General features: G+C 48.2%; 1 protein-coding gene across 1 annotated transcript in view; it reads right to left on the bottom strand.

Annotated features, from left to right (window-relative positions):
- Window positions 1–22,160, bottom strand: part of sspo (SCO-spondin) — a 538,757-nt gene that overhangs the window by 432,813 nt on the left and 83,784 nt on the right. The window contains exons 19-22 of the mRNA XM_060824077.1: window positions 12,537–12,780; window positions 9,891–10,071; window positions 7,634–7,728; window positions 5,630–5,886 (exon numbers count right to left, since the gene is read on the bottom strand). Coding sequence (XP_060680060.1) covers window positions 5,630–5,886; window positions 7,634–7,728; window positions 9,891–10,071; window positions 12,537–12,780 — 777 coding nt within the window. The remainder of the gene's footprint in view (window positions 1–5,629; window positions 5,887–7,633; window positions 7,729–9,890; window positions 10,072–12,536; window positions 12,781–22,160) is intronic.

The raw sequence follows: 22,160 nt of genomic DNA, 5'->3' as shown, positions 1-22,160 counted from the left end.
GAATAATCAGGCACACCCAGCAATAACACACACTGAATAATCAGACCCACCCAGCAATAACACACACTGAATAATCAGGCACACCCAGCAATAACACACACTGAATAATCAGGCACACCCAGCAATAACACACACTGAATAATCAGGCACACCCAGCAATAACACACACTGAATAATCAGACACACCCAGCAATAACTCACACTAAATAATCAGACCCACCCAGCAATAACACGCACTGAATAATCAGACACACCCAGCAATAACTCACACTAAATAATCAGACCCACCCAGCAATAACACGCACTGAATAATCAGGCACACCCAGCAATAACACGCACTGAATAATCAGGCCCACCCAGCAATAACAGACAATGAATAATCAGGCACACCCAGCAATAACACGCACTGAATAATCAGACACACCCAGCAATAACACACACTGAATAATCAGGCACACCCAGCAATAACAGACAATGAATAATCAGACACACTCAGCAATAACTCACACTAAATAATCAGGCACACCCAGAAATAACACACACTGAATAATCAGACACACCCAGCAATAACAGACAATGAATAATCAGTCACACCCAGCAATAACTCACACTAAATAATCAGACACACCCAGCAATAACACACACTGAATAATCAGACACACCCAGCAATAACAGACAATGAATAATCGGACACACTCAGCAATAACACGCACTGAATAATCAGACACACCCAGCAATAACACGCACTGAATAATCAGACACACCCAGCAATAACACACACTGAATAATCAGACACACCCAGCAATAACACGCACTGAATAATCAGGCACACCCAGCAATAACACGCACTGAATAATCAGACACACCCAGCAATAACACACACTGAATAATCAGACACACCCAGCAATAACACACACTGAATAATCAGGCACACCCAGCAATAACACACACTGAATAATCAGGCACACCCAGCAATAACACGCACTGAATAATCAGACACACCCAGCAATAACACGCACTGAATAATCAGACACACCCAGCAATAACACACACTGAATAATCAGGCACACCCAGCAATAACTCACACTAAATAATCAGGCACACCCAGAAATAACACACACTGAAAAATCAGACACACCCAGCAATAACAGACAATGAATAATCAGACACACCCAGCAATAACTCACACTAAATAATCAGACACACCCAGCAATAACACGCACTGAATAATCAGACACACCCAGCAATAACAGACAATGAATAATCGGACACACTCAGCAATAACTCACACTAAATCAGGCACACCTAGAAATAACACACACTGAATAATCAGGCACACCCAGCAATAACACGCACTGAATAATCAGGCACACCCAGCAATAGCACACACTGAATAATCAGACACACCCAGCAATAACACACACTGAATAATCAGACACACCCAGCAATAACACACACTGAATAATCAGGCACACCCAGCAATAACACGCACTGAATAATCAGACACACCCAGCAATAACACACACTGAATAATCAGGCCCACCCAGCAATAACACGCACTGAATAATCAGACACACCCAGCAATAACACACACTGAATAATCAGGCACACCCAGCAATAGCAGGCATCGAGTAATCATACACATCGAGCAATAAGACACATTAAGTAATCAGACATACCAAGCAATAACACGCACTGAATAATCACTAACATACACTGGACAATCTGGCACACTGTGTAATAACGTGTACTGAGTAATCAGATGCACTGAGTATTAACACACAACGAGTAATAATGTGTACCAAGTAATAATATGTACTGAGTAATAAGCAGCTCACACTGTCTGTAAAATTGTGCTTTTTGTTTTCTGTTTCCTATCCTTGATCATCCTGTCGCAATGAATACTTCAGCCTTTACCTGACAATTACCACCCTCACGCACCATCTTCTCTCTGTCTCCCTGAAGTCTGCTTCTATTCTTGTCATTCATTGCCACTTTTACCAGTTTCATATCAATTTGTCAACTCAGACATTACACAACTTTGCAAAGCCTACTTTGTTAATGCATATCCAAAAGATCAGAATTCCAAGGTGTAATACCGTCCACATTACGCCTCACATGAATAACACCCATTCCCTGCTCGCCTGTCCCTCCCTTTCAGTGTTATCTCTCTGACTCTCACCCTCAAGGGGTGACACTGCTGACAGGGGTATTCAAAGTTAAAAATCACACAACACCAGCTTATAGTCCAATTGTACTTCCAATTAAACCTGTTGGACTATAACCTGGTGTTGTGTGATTTTTAACTTTGTACACCCCAGTCCAACACTGGCATCTCCAAATATGACAGGGGTATTGTGTGAGATGTTGTGTAATGCCTTTATTAACAGACCTTTTGATTTCCTTTATTTTTGGGTTAAAAACAGAGAAATTACTGCTTTAAACCAAGTGCAAAAAGATGCTTACTGGAGCACACAGTGAAATGTATAAAATATTGAATTTTCCTGGACCAGTCAGAGCAGAAACAGACCCCACAGAATCAATGGGTTCGTAACTAAGGGACAACGGCTCAACAACAAAGTTTGATTGGCCCCTGGTCAGGTGACCATGGCTTATGTGGGCCCAGTGCAACAATTCAGCCAATAAAGCGAAATCAGCAAAATCTCCCTTCAATCTCCCCCCTGCCTTTATGGAGGTACTCCAGAGTCCCCAGGTGACAGTAGGCATGTTGTTTATTTCTTATTAAAACTTCCTTAAATTTTAAGCAGATTGGATTGGGCAATAGACAATAATACAGCAATGTAAATATTTATTGAAGATTGCAGTGAGACAGAAGGCAGGAAATTAGGAGCCAGTTAATCCAATCTCTGTCAGGAGAAGGTGCTGTAGTCCATTATTGGGAGAGTGACAGCAAGAGTCTTAGTAAATCATGATATCCAACATGGAGGTGTGAAAGGATTTTAACAAACCTGTTACAGTGGGCTTTTTTTAAATAAAGTATCATTCATGGTGGAAAGACAGGAAGAGGTTGATGAGGTAAACTACCACGTGAAAATGTACCTCAATCCAGGGTTGCTAGACATCACAACCGCACATGGTGCAGGGAGCAGTATATTAGCAGGGGGAGGGCTCCGTTAGCCAACAGGCACCAGCATACTTGGGTCTTTGTGACAAATTCCTACTGAATATGTCCCATAGGACCAGAGCTGGGGCTACTGAAGACGGGCATTGGATGGTTATTTGAATAGAAATGGTGGGTAGGGACAGGGACAGGAGACGAGCCCATGAGAATAGAGCCAGACTATTAGTGCAGGCACACCTGGCTGAATGGCCTTCTCTCACTGTGATTCTGTGATTTATAATCACAACCAAATGAAGGGACTAATTATGTCGCAGCTGCATTTCTTCTTGACACTCAGATTTATTTTTTATTTATTCCTTCACAGGATGAGGGCCTCACTGTCAACACCAGCATTTCTTGCCCATCCCTAATTGCCTGGGGGAGGGGCAGTTAACGGTCACCCACATTGCTGTGGGTCTGGAGTCACATGGAGGCCAGACCGGGGGCAGGGTGGCAGTTTCCTTCTCTGAAGGACATTGGTGACCCAGATGGGTTTTTCCTGTTAATCAATAATGGATTCATGGTCATCATTAGGTTCTTAACTCCAGATGCTTTTTTTTGTTGGATTCGAATTCCACCATCTGCCTGAGTGGGATCTGAACCTTGGTCCCCAGAACATTACCCTGGGTCTCTGGATTAACAGGCCAGTGATAATACCAAAGGCCATCGCCTCCCCATAAATAGGAATGTCTGTTGCTCAGGAAATGGGAAACTGGATGCTGGTGATTATTCTTCATGATCCAGAAAATATTCCTCCTGAATAGAAGACAGCAGATGTTAACCACAGCAGAGGGAGAGAGAGAGAGAGAGTGAGAGAGAGAGAGAGAGAGAGAGAGCCACAGGACTGTTTGATCTCAGGTGTGGAGGGAAATGTTTGAATCGGTTCTAAAGGATGGCAGAGCTGGAAGAAGATGGGAAATTGGACAGAGTCAGTGCGGACTGATGAGGGAGAAAGGCTGTTTGACAAACCTATAGGAGCCGAGAGAAAGGAGAGCCAGTGGATCGAGATTTTCAGAAGGTCCCACTGGGAGTATCATAATATCGATTGAGGATTGATTTACAGAGACACAGCACAGACCAGGAATAAGCAGACCATTCACAGACGGCAGGCAGTTACTAATGGGGTAAACAGAAAGACATCAGATCAGAAATAGGCCATTTGGTCCATCACGTCTGCTGTGCTATTGAATGAGATCACAGCTAATCTGACCGCCCTCTACTCCAGGTCCCTATCTATTCCCTATAACCCTTGAAGCCCCCCAAACTGACTAAAAATCTATCTCTTGTAACCTTGAATTTATTTACTGACCCAGCCTCAAAAACTCTCTAAGGTAAAGAATCCCACAGATTCACTCCCTTCAGAGAGAAGGAATTCCTCCACATTTTTGTCTTCAATGTGCAGCTGCCCTCAGTTCCTAAACTGTCATACAGAGAAACAACCTTTCCACATCTCTCCTGTTCATGTCCTCCTTCAAATCTTGTCTGTTTCAATAAGGCCACCTTTCATTTCTCTATATTCTAATTAGTTCAGGCCCAGCCTATTCAACCTTTCCTCGTAAGACTGTCCCTCCATATCCTGAACGACAGTCCCTTGAGTAAGGGACCCAAACCTGGTCACAGAATTCCATCTGTGCTCTGATTGGTGCCTTATATAGTTTTAGCAAAACCTCCCGACTTTTATACTGCATTCTCTTTGAACTAAAGGCCAACTTTCCCCTGGCCTTCCCTGGCCTTCCCTGGCCTTCCCTGGCCTTCCCTGGCCTTCCACTGGCCTTCCCTGGCCTTCCCTGGCCTTCCCTGGCCTTCCCTGGCCTTCCCTGGCCACTGCTGAACATGGATGTTCAGTTTTTTCTGATTCATGGATATGGATTCCCAAATCTATCCATTCTACAACTCTCCGCAGTCTTTATCCATTTAAATAATATTTGGCTCCTCCACTCTTCCTGCCAAATGTACGACCTCACATTCCCCGCAGTGAGGGTCCCCATTTTATGGTCTTTAGCTGAACAGACCCTTTAAAAGGTGGAGGTGGAGACCAACCGTAATATTTCCAAATTTGGTAATGACATCAAACTAGCTGGAGAAGGTTGTGTTCTGACAGGTTACTGTTACTGGACAACCCAAAAATGCCATTATTTTATTGAGATTGAAGCATGGTTAAAGGACTCAACAGCTCTCCCCTGTTTTTAATTTATTTCTAAATCTAGTTTGCAGAGTACAGTTTTTCTCTGCTTGTAGAAATCTGATCACCAGTGACCAACAGATTCAGATTTACCACTCAGTCACAACTTCCTGCTAACCTGGTCACATGCTCACTGTCTGGCCTCTCCTTCCTTATTCTGTTCTCAATCCTCTCTGCATTTTGCATTCCCCCCCCCCCCACCCCCACCCCCAAGAGTGGGCACTCAATGGTGTTTCTCTTGACATTCCTGCTGAATGCTGCCTGCAGAAAGTGAGTACATTTTCCATTCTGCTGACTTTCACAATCGCCCTGTGACCGTCTCTTACCCCTCAGCATGTGAATGATGGTGTTGCCAATTGTCAGAATGATGGACTTGGTACAGGTGACCCTGCTGGTCCCACACGGTACATTCTCAGCCGTCACACTGAACAGCCCTCTGCTTTCCTGGACTAACACATACTGACAGTCTCCAAGGAAGCTGTACATCCGTCCATCAAACGTCATGTAGTGAGGGTCTCCTGTAGCCAGGCAGCTCCCTGCACATGGCCTGTTACTGCACTGCCATCTCCGATCGCGACACACACTAAACAGAATCACAAGACAGCAGCATCAGTGAACCAATCAATAGTAACAACAGGTAACCATGGATACCATTGGATAGTGATCGATGATGACGGGTAGTGATGGGGAGTGAGCAAGGTGAGGACTCTGTGACAGTCAGGGTAATGGAGAGGAGCAGATGGAGGGAGGACATGGTGATGGGCAGGCAGGGAGTACTCTGCTACAGGGATGTTCATTACAAGTTTGGAAAAGAGAGAGGTTCGAGGTTTACATTTTACGGGCTAGCCCTGTATAACATGAAGGACAGCTTGTTTAAAGTGTCTGACACCATGTGCTGGGAGCAGGTTCTGGGAGAAGGGGAACGTGCCTTAAGCTGCTCCACTGTGTTGGGAATAAGGTCTGAGGCTGATGTCCGTGGGAAGGCCAGGAAGTGATGAGTTTGGGAGCAGCTGCTGGTCAGGACACTGTTTCAACTCCAGGGGGTCTGAAAACAGTAAAGGTCTCAACGAGCTTGGGTGAAGAATCAATTATCTCATGGGAGGGAGCTGATCTCTCAGTAAGGGTGAAGGAATTCAACTTTCTGCTGATTGACAGATTCGAGGTGACAATATAGAGGAGACAGGACTGAGATGCATAAAATGGTGAGGGGCATGGCCAGGGTAGACATGAAGGAATGTTCACCTTAGTGAGGGTGGGGAGGGGTCAATGACCAGGGTCAGAGCTTGAAGGGGAAGGGTCAGGAGGCTTCGAGGAGATGTGAGGATATCTTTATTCACTCAGAGGGTGGGGGGGAATCTGGAGCCCACTGCCTGGGTGGATGGGAGATACAGAAACCCTCATCACAATCAAGAGAGATTTCGATGTGTCACTCATGATGCCAAGGAAACAAAGCTATGGGCCCAGTGCTGGACAAAAGGGTTAGAATAGGGAAAGCATTATTTTAGACCTGTACAGACTAATGGGCTGAAGGGCCTTCTCTGTGCTGTTGAACTACACGGCTCCATGACCTTGGTGGGGGAAGCCAAGTTTCTCTTCAGAGCCAGTAATGTTGGTCGACAATATGATTCGGATAGGTCAGTACAGATTCATAGGGTAGAATGGTCTTTCAGTCAATGATGGAGAGTGGTAATGAGTGAGGGAGAGGGATAATGAGTGAGGGAGAGTGGTAATGAGTGATGGAGGGTGGTAATGAGTGAGGGAGAGTGGTAATGAGTGAGGTAGAGGGATAATTAGCGAGGGAGAGGGATAATGAGTGAGGGAGAGGGATAATGAGTGAAGGAGAGTAGTAATGAGTGAGGGAGAATGGTAATGAGTGAGGGAGAGGGATAATGAGTGAGGACTGACAGTGACAGTTAGCTCAGGGCAAATTCCAAATGAAAATGTCATTCAGACAGGAAATGGATGAAAGGACAGATGTGATAATTCAGGGATCCCTGGGAAATATGAAGGAGGTCAAGCCCAGGAGGTGAGGTAGGATGAGGGGGTGAGGGACATGGGTGTAAAAAACAGTGGAGGTACAAGAGGACAGGATTGAGAGGAAAGGATGAGGGAGGGGAGTCTGGGAAGATGACGGAGAGTGGAGAGGATGATGAGGGAGTAGAATGGATCATCAAAGTGAGGAAATCTTATCTCACTGTTCATCAGGAATGAGTCTGGTTAGAGTTCAGGAGGAGGCCATTCCACCCACGCATTCCAGTCTGTTCTGTACAAAGGCTTTTCACCAAATCACATCCAGTGAAATGAGTCAATTTGTGAAGTAATGCCATTACCATTCATTGCAATCCTTCTCAATAGTCTGCCCCCTCTCATACTCTCGGCCAGTGTGGTGACACGGACAGTCAGCTGGAGCCACACATTTATCACCCTGACAAGAGAAACCAAAGAAACTCAGGCAGTAACATGGAGTATCATGGAGAAACACACAGTAGGACATAGAGTTATCGAGGCCTAGAGCTTGGAAACAGGCCCTTCAGCCCAATGTGTCCATGCCTCCCAGTTTTCACAATTAATCAGGTTAGATTAGATTACTTACAGTGTGGAAACAGGCCCTTCGGCCCAACAAGTCCACACCAACCCGCTGAAGCACAACCCACCCATACCCCTATATTTACCCCTTACCTAACACTACGGGCAATTTAGCATGGCCAATTCACCTGACCTGCACATCTTTGGACTGTGGGAGGAAACCGGAGCACCTGGAGGAAACCCACGCAGACACGGGGAGAACGTGCAAACTCCACACAGTCAGTCGCCTGAGGCTGGGATCGAACCTGGGAACCTGGTGCTGTGAGGCAGCAGTGCTAACCACTGTGCCACCGTGCCACCCACGGTGGGCATCAGATTGGTTCCACAGGTTGGCACAACATCGAGGGCTGAAGGGCCTGTAACTGGGCTGGAATGTTTAATGTTGTAACCCCCCTCACAGCACACTCCCCTCCCCCTCACAGCACACTCCCCCTCCCCCGTCACAGCACACTACCCCTCCCCTCTCACAGCACACTCCCCCTCCCCCGTCACAGCACACTCCCCCTCCCCCTCCTCACAGCACACTCCCCCTTCCCCTCCTCACAGCACACTCCCCCTCCCCCCTCACAGCACACACCACCTCCCCCCCTCACAGCACACTACCCCTCCCCCGTCACATCACACTCCCCTCCCCTGTCACAGCACACTCCCCCTCCCCCCTCACAGCACACTCCCCCTCCCCCCCTCACAGCACACTCCCCTCCCCTGTCACAGCACACTCCCCCTCCCCTCCCCACAGCACACTCCCCTTCCCCTCTCACAGCACACTCCCCACCCCCTCACAGCACACTCCCCCTCCCCCTCACAGCACACTCCCCCCCCTCACAGCACACTCCCCCCTCCCCCATCACAGCACACTCCCCCTCCCCCTCACAGCACACTCCCCTCCCCCCTCACAGCACACTCCCCTCCCCCCTCACAGCATACTCCCCCTCCCCCCTCACAGCACACTCCCCCTCCCCCCTCACAGCACACACCCCATCCCTCCTCACAGCACACTCCCCCCTCACAGCACACTCCTCCCTCCCCCCTCACAGCACACTCCCCCACCCCCCTCACAGCACACTCCCCTCCCCACAGCACACTCCCCCACCCCCCTCACAGCACACATCCCCACCCCCCTCACAGCACACTCCCCCTCTCCCTCACAGCACACTCTCCCTCCCCCCTCACAGTACACACCCCCTCCCCCCTCACAGCACACTCCCCATCCCACTCACAACACACTACCCCACCCCCTCACAACACACTACCGCACCCCCCTCACAGCACACTCCCCCCCTCACAGCACACTCCCCCACCCCCCCTCACAGCACACTCCCCCTCCCCCCTCCCCCCTCACAGCACACACCCCCTCCCCCATCACAGCACACTCCCCCTCCCCCCCTCACAGCACACACCCCCCCACAGCACACTCCCCCTCGCTCCTCACAGCACACTCCCCCTCCCCCCTCACTGCACACACCCACCTCACAGCACACTCCCCCTCCCCCCTCACAGCACATTCCCCCTCCCCCTCACAGCACACACCCCCCTCACAGCACACTCCCCCCCCCACAGTACACACCCCCTCCCCCCTCACAGTACACTCCCCCTCTCCCCTCACAGCACACACCCCCCTCACAGCACACTCCCCCTCCCCCCTCACAGCACACTCCCCCTCCCCCCTCACAGCACACCCCCCTCACAGTACACTCCCCCTCCCCCTCACAACACACTTCCCGTCCCCCTCTCAGCACACTCCCCCACTCCCCTCTCACAGCACACTCCCCCTCCCCCTCGCAGCACATTCCCCCTCCCCCTCAAAGCACATTCCCCCCTCCCCCTCACAGCACACTCCCCCTCCCCCTCACAGCACACTCCCCCCCCCTCACAGCACACTCTCCCTCCCCCCCTCACAGCACACTCCTCACCCCCTCCCAGTGTGCTCTCTCACACACACTCACACACACACACACCCCTCTCCCAGCCTGACCCACAGTCTGCTGTCCGTGTACCCACCAGCAGGACGAGGTGCTCTGGGCAGGTACAGCCGTCAGTCGGATGGTGACAGGTCTCATTCAGGTCGATGTTGCTGCAGGTTTTGAGGCAGGAGCGGAAGGTGTAGATGAGATTATTAGGACAGGATGCTGTTTCAGGACAGATCAGGTCCGTGCAGTTCCAGAGACCCCTGATACACACGCTGTAACACAGAGAGGCCAAGGGAGAGAGACAGAGAGAGAGAGAGAGAGATGGACAGAGAGAGAGAGAGAGACAGAGAGAGAGAGAGAGAGAGAGAGAGTGAGTGAGATACTGGAACATGTGAAGAAGTTGAGGAATACCCTCAAGCTCGGTCCTTTCTGTTAGAGCAGTGAGATCACACTCTGCCCAACTGATTCTCCCCCTCCACACCCCCTCCTGCAAAGCTCCAGGTGGTGACACAGAGAGAGTGTGCCTGGGGGTATGTTTTAGGAGGATCTCTCGAGGAGGGTATATAGAGTGATATAGGGTATATAGGGTATACAGGGCATATAGAGTGATCGTGTCCTGCAGCACAGAGACAGGCCTTTCGGCCCAACTGGTCCATGCTGACCAAAACGTCGGTCCGCGCTAACCCCATTTCCCTGCACTTGGCACATAAGCGTACCACCCTCTGTGTAAAAACATTGCCCCTCAGGTTCCCTTTTATTCTTTTCCCTCTGACCCTAAACTGAGGCCCTCGAGTCCTCTATTCTCCAACCTTGGGAAAAAGACTGAGTGTGTTCACCCTCTCCATGCCTCTCAAGATCTTCCATACCTCTATAAGGTCCCCTCAGTCTCCTACGCTCTAAAGAAAAATGTCCTCGCTTGTCCAACCTCTCCCAATAGCTCAGACCGTTGAGTCCAGGCACCATCCTTGTAAATTTCTAATGCACTCTTTCCAATTTAATAACTACACTGACTACTCCAAACCAAACCCTGCCTTTCCTAATGCATATGTATCTTATCGCAGAAACTTCTGGAGTAACCCACCCCCCACAGATGTTACCACAGATATCACTGGGTGGGTGGGTATATTTTGTTGGTGATCTCTCAGGAGGTGGGTATATTTGGGGGGATCTCACTGGGGTACCCACTCCCCATTGGCTGTAGCAGGTCATGTGGTAGAGAAATCTAATGAAACCAACCTATCCTGTGGGCTGGAGGGAACAGGTGACAGGGTGGTTTCATCAAAGCCCTCTGACCAGCCTGTTCCCATGGGAACCACGTCTCCATCCCAAAACCAGAATGTCACGCCCAGACTCACCATTCACGCCTGGGTCCGAATCCTTACACCCACAGATGGGGCAATTTGAGTTCAATGAAGAAGAAATGTGGAATTAAGAGTTGAATGAAGACCATGAGTCCATTGTCAATTGTCATTCATGAATATCTGGTTCACTAACATCCTTCAGAGAAAGGAACTGCCATCCTTACCTGGTTTGACTTACACATGACTCCAGACCCACAGTGATGTGGCTGACTCATAACTGCCCCCTGGGCAATTAGGGATGGGCTATAAACACTGACTGAGCCAGCGACACTGTCATAAACACTAGCCTGGATCAGCTCAATGGCTAGTTCCCCTTCTGCTCCTTCTGTTAAACCAACCGTCAGGTTTAAAGGGAATAATGGACCTAAAATCCATCTGTTTCTGAAGGGTATCAGCTTAGTCCAGTTCTTTGTGGGAAGAATCTTTCCCAATCTCACTGCCAAATCCTCTGGCTCTGAATCCTGAAGGTATTGCCCACAGTCCAACACTCCCCAGGCCCATTGATCTCACTGAAACAAACACAAACTGTTCATGGAGGATCCACCCTGAAAGAGTGGGGCCGGTAATGCCTGTGCAGCGTGTGAAATAACCCTTCATCCCCGGGAGTCTGCCTGCACACACACACACTCCCTGTCTGTCTGTATCCCCAGGCTGGAGACTCATATCCTGACCATGAAAACACAGCATCCAGCTCATCCCAGAAGGAAACTCCCTCTGTCTGTAAAGTAGGTGTGAGGGTCAGGGAGGGTCAGGGAGAGGGTTTGAGGGTCAGGGAGGTTCAGGGAGGGGGTGTGAGGATCACAAAGGGTCAGGGACGGGGTGTGAGAGTCAGGGAGGGTCAGGGATGGGGTGTGAGGGTCAGGGAGGTTCAGGGAGGGGGTGTGAGGATCACAAAGGGTCAGGGACGGGGTGTGAGGGTCAGAGAGGGGGTGTGGGGGTCAGGGACGGGGTGTGAGGGTCAGGGAGGGGTTGTGAGTGTCAGGGAGTGTCAGTGAGGGTCAGGGAGGGAGTGTGAGGATCAGGGAGGGTCAGGGAGGGGGTGTGAAGGTCAGGGAAGGTGAGGGAGGGTATGTGAGAGTCAGGGAAGGGTGTGAGGGTCATGGAAGGGATGTGAGAGTCCGGGAGGGGGTGTGAGGGTCAGTAGGACGTGTGAGGGTCAGGGAGCAGGTATGAGAGTCAGGGAGGGGGTGTGCGAGTCAGGGAGGGGATGTGAAGGTCAGGGAGGGGGTGTGAGGGTCAGGGAGGGGATGTGAAAGTCAGGGAGGGGGTGTGAGGGTCAGGGAGGGTCATGGAGGGGTGTGAGGGCCAGGAAGGGGGTGTGAGGGTCAGGGATGGGGTGTAAGGAGGGTGGCCACGCGTTGTGCTATCCCACATACCATGTATTGCAGTTTCTGTTCCTGGTTGAGCCAGCTGGATAGACTGCATCATCAAACAGGCATGGGCACAGGGATGGTGGAACACACTGACCGTCCTCATTGAGCACCAAGTCCCCAGGACAGTTACAGCCCGGGACACACTCCACGCCTGGGCCACACTGTAGACCCATACGCAGGTGTACACAGGAGTTCTGACAGGGCCGAGAGCAGTCACTGTACACCTGACCACCACTGCACTGTATCGCTGTGGGAGAAAAAACAACATCACCTTCATTAGCACAGCTGAGGCATTTGAGGGCTCATCCACTGAGGTAGTTTGGGCTGAGGTGAGAAACAGGAAAGGAGAGGTCACCTTGTTGGGAGTTTTTTTATAGGCCTCCAAATTGTTCCAGGGATGTGGAGAAAGGATAACAAAGATCCTTCTCAATAGGAGCAAGAGTAACAGGGTAGCTATTATGGGAGACTTTAACTTCCCCAATATGGACTGGGAATACTATAGTTCAAGTCGTTTAGATGGGTTAGTTTTTGTTCAACGTGTGCAGGAGGGTTTTCTGACACAGTATGTAGACAGCCAACAAGGGGTGATGCCATATTGGATTTGGTACTGAGGAATGAACCCGGCCAGGTGTTAGATTTGGAGGTAGGTGAACACTATGGCGATAGTGTCCACAACTCAATTATGTTTACAATAGCAATGGGCGGGGATAGGTATATACCGCAGGGAAAGAGGTATAACTGGGGGAAAGGCAATTATGATGCAATTAGGCAAGATTTAGGATGTAGAGGATGGGGAAGGAAACTGCAGAGGATGGATACACTTGAAAATGTGGAGCTTATTCAAGGAACAGCTACTGTGGGTCCTCGATAAGTATCTACCTATCAGTCAGGGAGGTAGTTGTCGAGGGAGGCAGACATGGTTTACTAAAGAAGTTGAAGCTCTTGTCACGAGGAAGAAGAAGGCTCATGTGAGGGTGAGGGGTGAAGGCTCAGTTAGGGAGCTTGAGAGTTATACGTTAGCCAGAAAAGTTCTAAAGAGAGGATGAAGAACAGCCAGAAGGGGACAAGAGAAGTTGTTGGTGGATAGGATCAAGGAAAACCATCAGGCCTTCTATCGGTATATCAGGAATAAAAGAATGACTAGAGTAAGATTAGGGTCAATCAAGGATAGTGGTGGGAAGTTATGTGTGGGAACCTGAGGACATAGGGGAAGCGCTTAATGAGTCTTTTTGTCAGTATTCACTTTGGAAAAGGGCAATGTTAGTGAGAATACGGAGATACAGGCTACAGGATTAGATGGGGTTGAGGTTGACAAAGAGGAGGCTTTAGCAATTTTGGAAGATCTGAAAATAGATAAGACCCAGGGACCGGATGGGATTTATCCTCGGATTCTCTGGGCAGCCAGAGGGGAGATCGCAGAGCCTTTGGCTTTGATCTTTATGTCATCATTGTCAACAGGAATAGTGCCAGAAGACTGGAGGATAGCAAATGTTGTTCCTTGTTTAAGAAGGGGAGTAGTGACAACCCTGGTAATTATAGACCAGTGAGCCTTACTTCAGTTAGAACATAGAACATAGAACAATACAGCACAGAACAGGCCCTTCAGCCCACGATGTTGTGCCGAACATTTGTCCTAGCTTAAGCACCTATCCATGTACCTATCCAATTGCCACTTAAAGGTCACCAATGATTCTGACTCTGCCACTCCCACAGGCAGCACATTCCATGCCCCCACCACTCTCTGGGTAAAGAACCTACCCCTGAAATCCCCCCTATACCTTCCACCCTTCACCTTAAATTTATGTCCCCTTGTAACACTCTGTTGTACCCGGGGAAAAAGTCTCTGACTGTCTACTCTATCTATTCCCCTGATCATCTTATAAACCTCTATCAAGTCACTCCTCATCCATCACCGTTCCAACGAGAAAAGGCCTAGTGCTCTCAACCTATCCTCGTACGACCTATTCTCCATTCCAGGCAACATCCTGGTAAATCTCCTCTGCACCCTCTCCAAAGCTTCCACATCTTTCCTAAAGTGAGGCGACCAGAACTGCACACAGTACTCCAAATGTGGCCTTACCAAGGTCCTGTACAGCTGCAACATCACCTCATGACCCTTGAATTCAATCCCTCTGCTAATGAACACTAATACATCATAGGCCTTCTTACAAGCACTATCCACCTGAGTGGCAACTTTCAAAGAGCTATGAACATAGACCCCAAGATCCCTCTGCTCCTCCACCTTACTAAGAACCCTACCGTTAACCCTGTATTCTGCATTCTTATTTGTCCTTCCAAAATGGACAACCTCACACTTGACAGGATTGAACTCCATTGTTGTTGGTAAAGTGTTGGAAAAGGTTATAAGAGAGAGGATTTATAATCATCGAGAAAGGAATAATTTGATTAAGGATAGTCAGCACGGTTTTGTGAAGGGTAGGTCATGCCTCACAAACCTTATTGAGTTCTTTGAGAAGGTGACCAAACAGGTGGATGAGGGTAAAACAGTTGATGTGGTGTATGTGGATTTCAGTAAGGGGTTTGATAAGGTTCCCCACGGTGGGCTATTGCACAAAATACAGAGTTTCGGGATTGAAGGTGATTTAACGGTTTGGATCAGCTGAAAGGAGGTGGTGGTTGATGGGAAATATTCATCCTGGAGTTCAGTCACCAGTGGTGTGCTGCAATGATCTGTTTTGGGGCCACTGCTGTTTGTCATTTTTATAAATGATCTGGATGTGGGTGTAGAAGGATGGGTTAGCAAATTTGCAGATGACACTAAGGTAGGCAGAGCTGTGGATAGTGCTGAAGGATGTTGCGGGTTACAGAGGGACATAGATAAGCTGCAGAGCTGGGCTGAGAGGTGGCAAATGGAGTGTAATGTGGAAAAGTGTGAGGTGATTCACTTCGGAAGAAATAACAGGAATGCAGAGTACTGGGCTAATGGTAAAATTCTTGGCAGTGCAGATGAACAGAGAGATCACGGTGTCCAGGTACTTAAATCCCTGAAAGTTGCCACCCAGGTTGATAGGGTTGTTAAGAAGGGATATGGTGTGTTGGTGTTTATTGGTCAGGGGATTGAGTTTCAGAGCCATGAGGTCATGCTGCAGCTGTACAGGGCACTGGTACGGCTGCACCTGGAGTATTGTGTACAGTTCTGGGCATTGCATTATAGGAAGGATGTGGAAGCTTTGGAAAGGGTTCAGAGGAGATTTACCAGGATGTTGCCTGGTGTGGAGGGGAGGGCTTACGAGGAAAGGCTGAGGGACTTGAAGCTGTTTTCATTAGAGAGAAGGTTGAGAGGTGATATACTCAATACATATCAGATAATCAGAGGGTTAGATAGGGTGAGCCTTTCTCCTCAGATGGTGACGGCTAACACGATGGGGTATAGCTTTAAATTGAGGGGTGATAGATTGAGGACAGATATTGGGGTAGTTTCTTTACTCAGAGAGTAGTAGGGACGTGGAATGATGTGTCTGCAACAGTAGTAGACTCACTGATGTTAAGGGCATTTAAATGGGTATTGGACATACATAGGGATAATAATGGAACAGTGAGGGTTAGATGAGCATCGAGGCCGAAATTGCCTGACTGCACTGTAACATCTACGTTCTAGATGGGCAGAGAAAGACATATTGAGACCGACAGAGAGAGAGAGAGAGAGAGAGAGAGAGAAAGAGATGAGAGAGGGGGAAAGTCAGACAGAGGGACACGTAGTCAGAGAGAAGGAGAGAGGGAGACCATGTGAGCATTTGGAGGAATGATTTTTAGACTAATCCAACAGAGCAATTGAGAGATTCTGTCACATGGAGGGGGATCTCTGTGTATTCTCCCCACTCCCTGATGACTCCCTTTGCTCAACCAATCTCTGAAGCAGATCAATAATTTGTCTTCGATTCCATTGGATTCAACTTTAGTGTACAGTCACTTATGACAAACTTACAGAGTTCCCTTCTGGAAGTTGATAAAAACACCATCCAGATACACGCCTCTGTCCACTACTTCAGTCACTGTTTCAAACAATCCAAACACAACCATCAGGCATGACCTACCCTTTGCAAATCCATGTGGGTCTCTTGGATCAGCTGAACATTTTGAAGATGTTCAGTCCTTAAGGATGAACTTCTGTAAGTTCCTGACAACAGACTTAAACTAACTGCTCCAGAATTCCCTCCTTTCCCTGCCTTACCTTTCTTCAATATCAAACTGACCACATCATTTTCCAGTTGAAAGCAACAATTGCTGTAAGACTATAACTAGGGTTTTCCCAACCCCCTCGCTGATCCCCGTTTATGCTCCTAGCAATCTGGATAGTGCTTTTTGTGAACTTTGGAAGTTTATAATCGTTATAATCTTCAGTGAGATGTAAATGGACAAATCACAGAGGAATCACTGAGAATGTGAGGTTTGCAGTTGATGGCCCTGGTCATTGCATTGATACAAGGGAGAGTATTCCTGATAGATACCTGCTCACTGGGAGCTGTGTGCTCCATCACCCTGTGCAACTCCACACAATGCCAGACCTTCCTCTGTAATGATCCTTATTTAAGTTTAGCACAGTCGTTTCTGAGCCACGTTACTCCCTCTCAGACAGAATGCTGAATTTGGCCACGTTATGGTCACTGTTTCCATGGGGATCTTTTACTCTCACATCATTTATTAAACCTGTCTCAACACACATGACCAGATCCAAAACAGCCTGATCCCTGGCTAGGAATATTGTTCAAGGAAACAGCCCAGAATATACTCCATGAAGACTATCTGACCGTCCCAATCTGACCGTCCCTATCTGACCGTCCCTATCTGATTGTCCCAATCTGACTGTCCCAGTCTGACCGTCCCAATCTGACCGTCCCAATCTGCCCATCCCAATCTGCACGATTAAAGTCACCCACTTTGTCACATGCTCTCACTATCTCCTGGCTGACCCTCTGTCCTGCTGTACAGCTGCTGTTCGGGATCCTATAGATCTTCCTGATCCTTACTTTACCTGTTCCTTACCTACAGCCGTATGGATTCTGTATCCTCCAATCTCTGAGCAGTTCCTGCTGTCATCCTTTTTCCATCTCATACTAACAATGTTTCCCAGCAGCCCCATCCTTCCTGCCTGTCCCTTCAGAAAGTTACAGTGTCCTGAATATTGCCAGCGGTGATCTCCTTGTAACACCCTTCCTGCCTGTGATGATGGTGATGGTGGTGCTGGAGATCACACCCATTTACCTGGATTTGCTGTTAATTCATTCATTTTGTTCCTAATACCTATGTGCTCCCAAGTCAAGAGCTGTTCATTTTGCCTTTTGCCGCCCTGGCCTGTATTGATGGTATTTGCTGCTGTTTCTCTGTGTTTGTACCCTCTATCATTTCCTGTCCCACTCTGTGTTACCGTTGTTCAAGTAGCTGCCCTGTAATGCTGCCAGATCCTCTTGCTTTGTAAGTTAACATTTCCCCTCTCCCAAACCGGCCCCTCTCTGTAGCCCTCATTGTTCCAGTCACCAGGACACAGGTCCAGATCAGTCCAAGTGAAGCCCGTCCCAGCTGAATAGCTCCCGCTTCACCCACTGGGAACATAGATAAGCAGTCGGCCATTTGGCCCATCAAATCAGCTCCATCATTTAATACAATCCTGGTTTGAACACACCAGTGCCTTTTACCCACCCGATCCCTACCTGATAGCAGAGAGTGAGTGAGGACGGCAGATGCTGGAGAGTCCGAATTGAAAAGTGTGTCAGGCAGCATCTGAGGAGTAAGAGAGTCAATGAAAAGCTCAAAAGATCTCCTGCTCCTCAGATGCTGCCTATCCTGCTGTCCTTTTCCAGCACCACACGTTTTGACGCTGATTCCCACAGCAGTACCCCAGCAGTAATCAGAGATCCATCAACCCTGACTCACTCACAGAGCTTCCACACCTCTCCAGGCTTCAGAATCCTAAATATTCACAACCCTCAGAGTAAAACTAACAAATTCTTTATCCCTGGCCCCTGGTCTAGACTCCCCGACCAGGAGAAACATCTTACCCCAATCTCGCCTGTCTATCCCTTTCAGTCGTTTGTACGTTTCTATGAGAATCCAGGCCCAGTTGCCCAACCTCTCGTTCTGGCACGGTCCCACCACATTGGGATAGGTCGCAGGAACCTCTGATGTACCCCCTCTATAGCACTGTCTCGGCACAATGGGGTAGGTCAAGGGGACATCTCCCTGGCAAAAATGTCTTCCCTGAGATAAGGAAACTAAAAGTGCCGAACTCCTGGTGCGGTCTAACCAAGCTCTTCCTCACCAACTGAAACCAGATGGCCCTGTCCTGTTCTTATAATAATCTTACAATAAAGACTCACATTCCATTCACCTCCCTAATACCGTGCTGTGTCTGCAGGTTAGCCTTCAGTGATTTACCAACAAGAACACCTTGGTCCCTCTGTACAGCTACACTTTCCAACCTCTCACCATTTCAGAAATACTCTGCCCATCTGTGTCTCCCATCAGAGTGAATAACCTCACATTTTTCCACATTTCATTCCATCTTTCACGTTCTTCTCCACTCAGTATTCCCATCTGAATTCTCCTGAAGTTGCTTTACATCCCCCCCATAAACACACACTCCCACTTAAACTTCATCTTATCCACACATTTGGAAATATTCCTCCCAGTCATTGATCTCGATTGGGAACAGCTGGGGTCCATGCACTGATTGTTGAGGTACCCCACTATCACAGTCTGTCATCGTGAGAACCACACGGTTCTTCATCCTCTCTGTCAGCCAATCATTAATCCCTGCCTGTGCATTATCTCCTATAAATTTGTCAAACACATTTTACCTATTTCTAAATCGATCTGACTTTGACCAATCAGATCCCTATTATGCACGTATCAATTTAGCCCGTCCTTTGTAACGGACCCCAGTCCTGATAGCAGTGCCCAGGCAGTGAAGCCCATTCCTCAGACGCTATGTGTTTAACTCCTCGACATTACATGACATTACATACCCTGAGCCACTTTGTCTCTGGCTGGGGCACTAAGATGTTCAGCTTTGGAGTTTGGCTCCGGACCATTCAAAAGTTTTCAGCAGAGTCTCCCTTCTAGCCTGGACAATGTCATTGGCACCAACATGGGTGATACCAACTGGATCTTTGTCCTGGACGGTGAAATTCTCTTCCTTTCCAGTCAGTTTGAAGTGGGTAATGATTCAGCAGGTGCCCATTTGCATATTCCCAGGGACAGGGTCATCATTGTGGTCTGTTGCCCCTTTCTGCAGCTGATTGCTAGCTTGTTCCTAGTGGCAGATTTCCGACATTGTTATTTTTTGATGTCCTGTTTGAGGTTTTTAATTCTTACCCTTGGTGTTGTCAACATTTACTGCTGTTTCTCCCTTCCCTCATCCCCAGGATGTGTGTGTGTGTGTCCGTGTATGACTCTGTGTGTGTCCGTGTGTGACTGTGTGTGTGTCCGTGTCCGTGTGTGTGTGTCTGTCTGTCTCCGTGTGTGTGTGTGTGTGTGTCTGTCTGTGTCTATGTCCGTGTGTGACTCTGTGTGTCGGTGTGTGACTCTGTGTGTGTCCGTGTCCGTGTGTGTGTGTGTCTGTGTGTGTCTGTGTCCGTGTGTGTGTGTGTCTGTGTGTGTCTGTGTCCGTGTGTGTGTCTGTCGTGTGTCTGCATCTGTGTGTGACTCTGTGTGTGTCCATGTGTGTCCGTGTCCATGTGTGTGTGTGTGTGTCTGTGTCTGTCGTGTGTCTGTGTCTGTCATGTGTCTGTGTCCGTGTGTGTGAGAGAGAGAGAGTATGTGTGTATGATGTGTGCGCGAGAGAGAGAGAGAAAAATGTGCATACTTCCAGTGTGTACAGGAGGGTTTCCTGACACAGTATGTCGAAGGGCCGACAAGAGGGGAGGTCCCACTGGATCTGGTGCTTGGTAATGAACCAGGCCAGGTGTTTGATTTAGTTGTGGGTGAGCACTTTGGAGAGAGTGACTATAATTCAGTTACGTTTAATTTAGCGATGTAGAGGGATAGGTACATGCCACAGGTCAAGAGTTATTGATGGGGTAAGGGCAATTATAATGTGATTAGGCAAGAATTAGGATGCACAGAATGGGGTAGCAAAATGCGGGGGATGCAGACAATGGAAATGTGGAGCTGGTTTAAGGAATAGATATTGCGTGTCCTTGATAGCTATGTCCCTGTCAGGCAGGGAGGAAGTGATAATGTAAGGGAACCGTGGTTTACTACAGAAATTGTATCTCTTGTTAAGCAGAAGAAGGAGGCTTATGTGTTGATGAGGCAAGATGGTACAGATGAGGGGATGGAGAGTTACAGATCAGCTTGGAAGGATTTAAAGAGAGAGTTAAGAAGAGCAAAGAGAAGACATGAGCAGTCTTTAGCAAATAGAATAAAGGAGAACCCTAAAGCTTTCTATAGGTATGTGAGGATTAAAAGGATGATTAGGGTAGGTATAGGGCCGTCAAAGACAGAAATGGGAAGTTGAGTATAGACCCTGTGGAGATTGGAGAGGTGCAAAATGAACATTTCTCATCAGTGTTCACTCAGGAAAAGGAGAATATTGTAGAGGAGAAGAATGTGGTACGAGATATTAGACTGGAAAGGAATGAGGTTAGTTTCACACAGGTGTTGTCAATTCTAGAAGGAGTGAAAGTAGACAAGTCCCCTGGGCCAGATGGGATTTATCTGAGGATTCTCTGGGAAGCTGGGGAGGAGATGGCAGAGCCTTTGGCTTTGATATTTGAGTCCTCATTGTCTACAGGTTTAGTACCAAATGTTGTGTCCTTGTTCAAGAAGGGCAGGAGAGATGACCCAGGTAATTATAGACCAGTGAGCTTTACTTCTGTTGTAGGAAAGGTTTTGGAAAGGATTATGAGAGATAAGATTTATAATCATCTAGCAAGCAACAATTTGATTTCAGATGGTCAACATGGTTTCGTCAAGGGCAGGCCATGTCTCACAAACCTCATTGAGTTTTTTGAGAAGGTGACCAAGCATGTAGATGAGGGTAGGGCAGTTGACGTGGTATACATGGACTTCAGTAAAGCCTTTGATAAGGTTCCACATGGAAGGCTGTTGGAGAAAATGCAGAGGCATGGAATTGAGGGTGATTTAGCAGTTTGGATTAGAAACTGGCTTTCTGAAAGAAGGCAGCGAGTGGTGGTCGATGGAAAACATTCAGCCTGGAGTCCGGATACTAGTGGTGTGCCACAAGGATCTGTTTTGGGACCACTGCTGTTTGTCATTTTTATAAATGACTTAGACACAGGTATAAGTGGATGGATTAGTAAATTTGCAGATGACACTAAAGTCAGTGGAGTAGTGGACAGTATGGAAGAATGTTACAGGGGAACTTAGATAAACTGCAGAATTGGGCTGAGAGGTGGCAAATGGAGTTCAATGCAGCTAAATGTGAGGTGATTCACTTTGGGAAGAATAACAGGAAGGCAGAGTACTGGGTCAGTGGAAAGATTCTTGGTAGTGTGGATGTGCAGAGGGATCTTGGAGTCCACGTACATAGATCCCTGAAAATTGCCATCCAGGTGGATAGTGCTGTTAAGAAGGCATACGGTGTGTTAGGTTTCATTGGTAGAGGGAAAAAGTGAGGACTGCAGATGCTGGAGATCAGAGTTGAAA

Source organism: Hemiscyllium ocellatum, chromosome 4 (genome assembly GCF_020745735.1).
Source record: "Hemiscyllium ocellatum isolate sHemOce1 chromosome 4, sHemOce1.pat.X.cur, whole genome shotgun sequence".
Taxonomy (NCBI): Eukaryota; Metazoa; Chordata; class Chondrichthyes; order Orectolobiformes; family Hemiscylliidae; genus Hemiscyllium; species Hemiscyllium ocellatum.
This window is presented reverse-complemented; position numbering and strand designations above follow the sequence as displayed.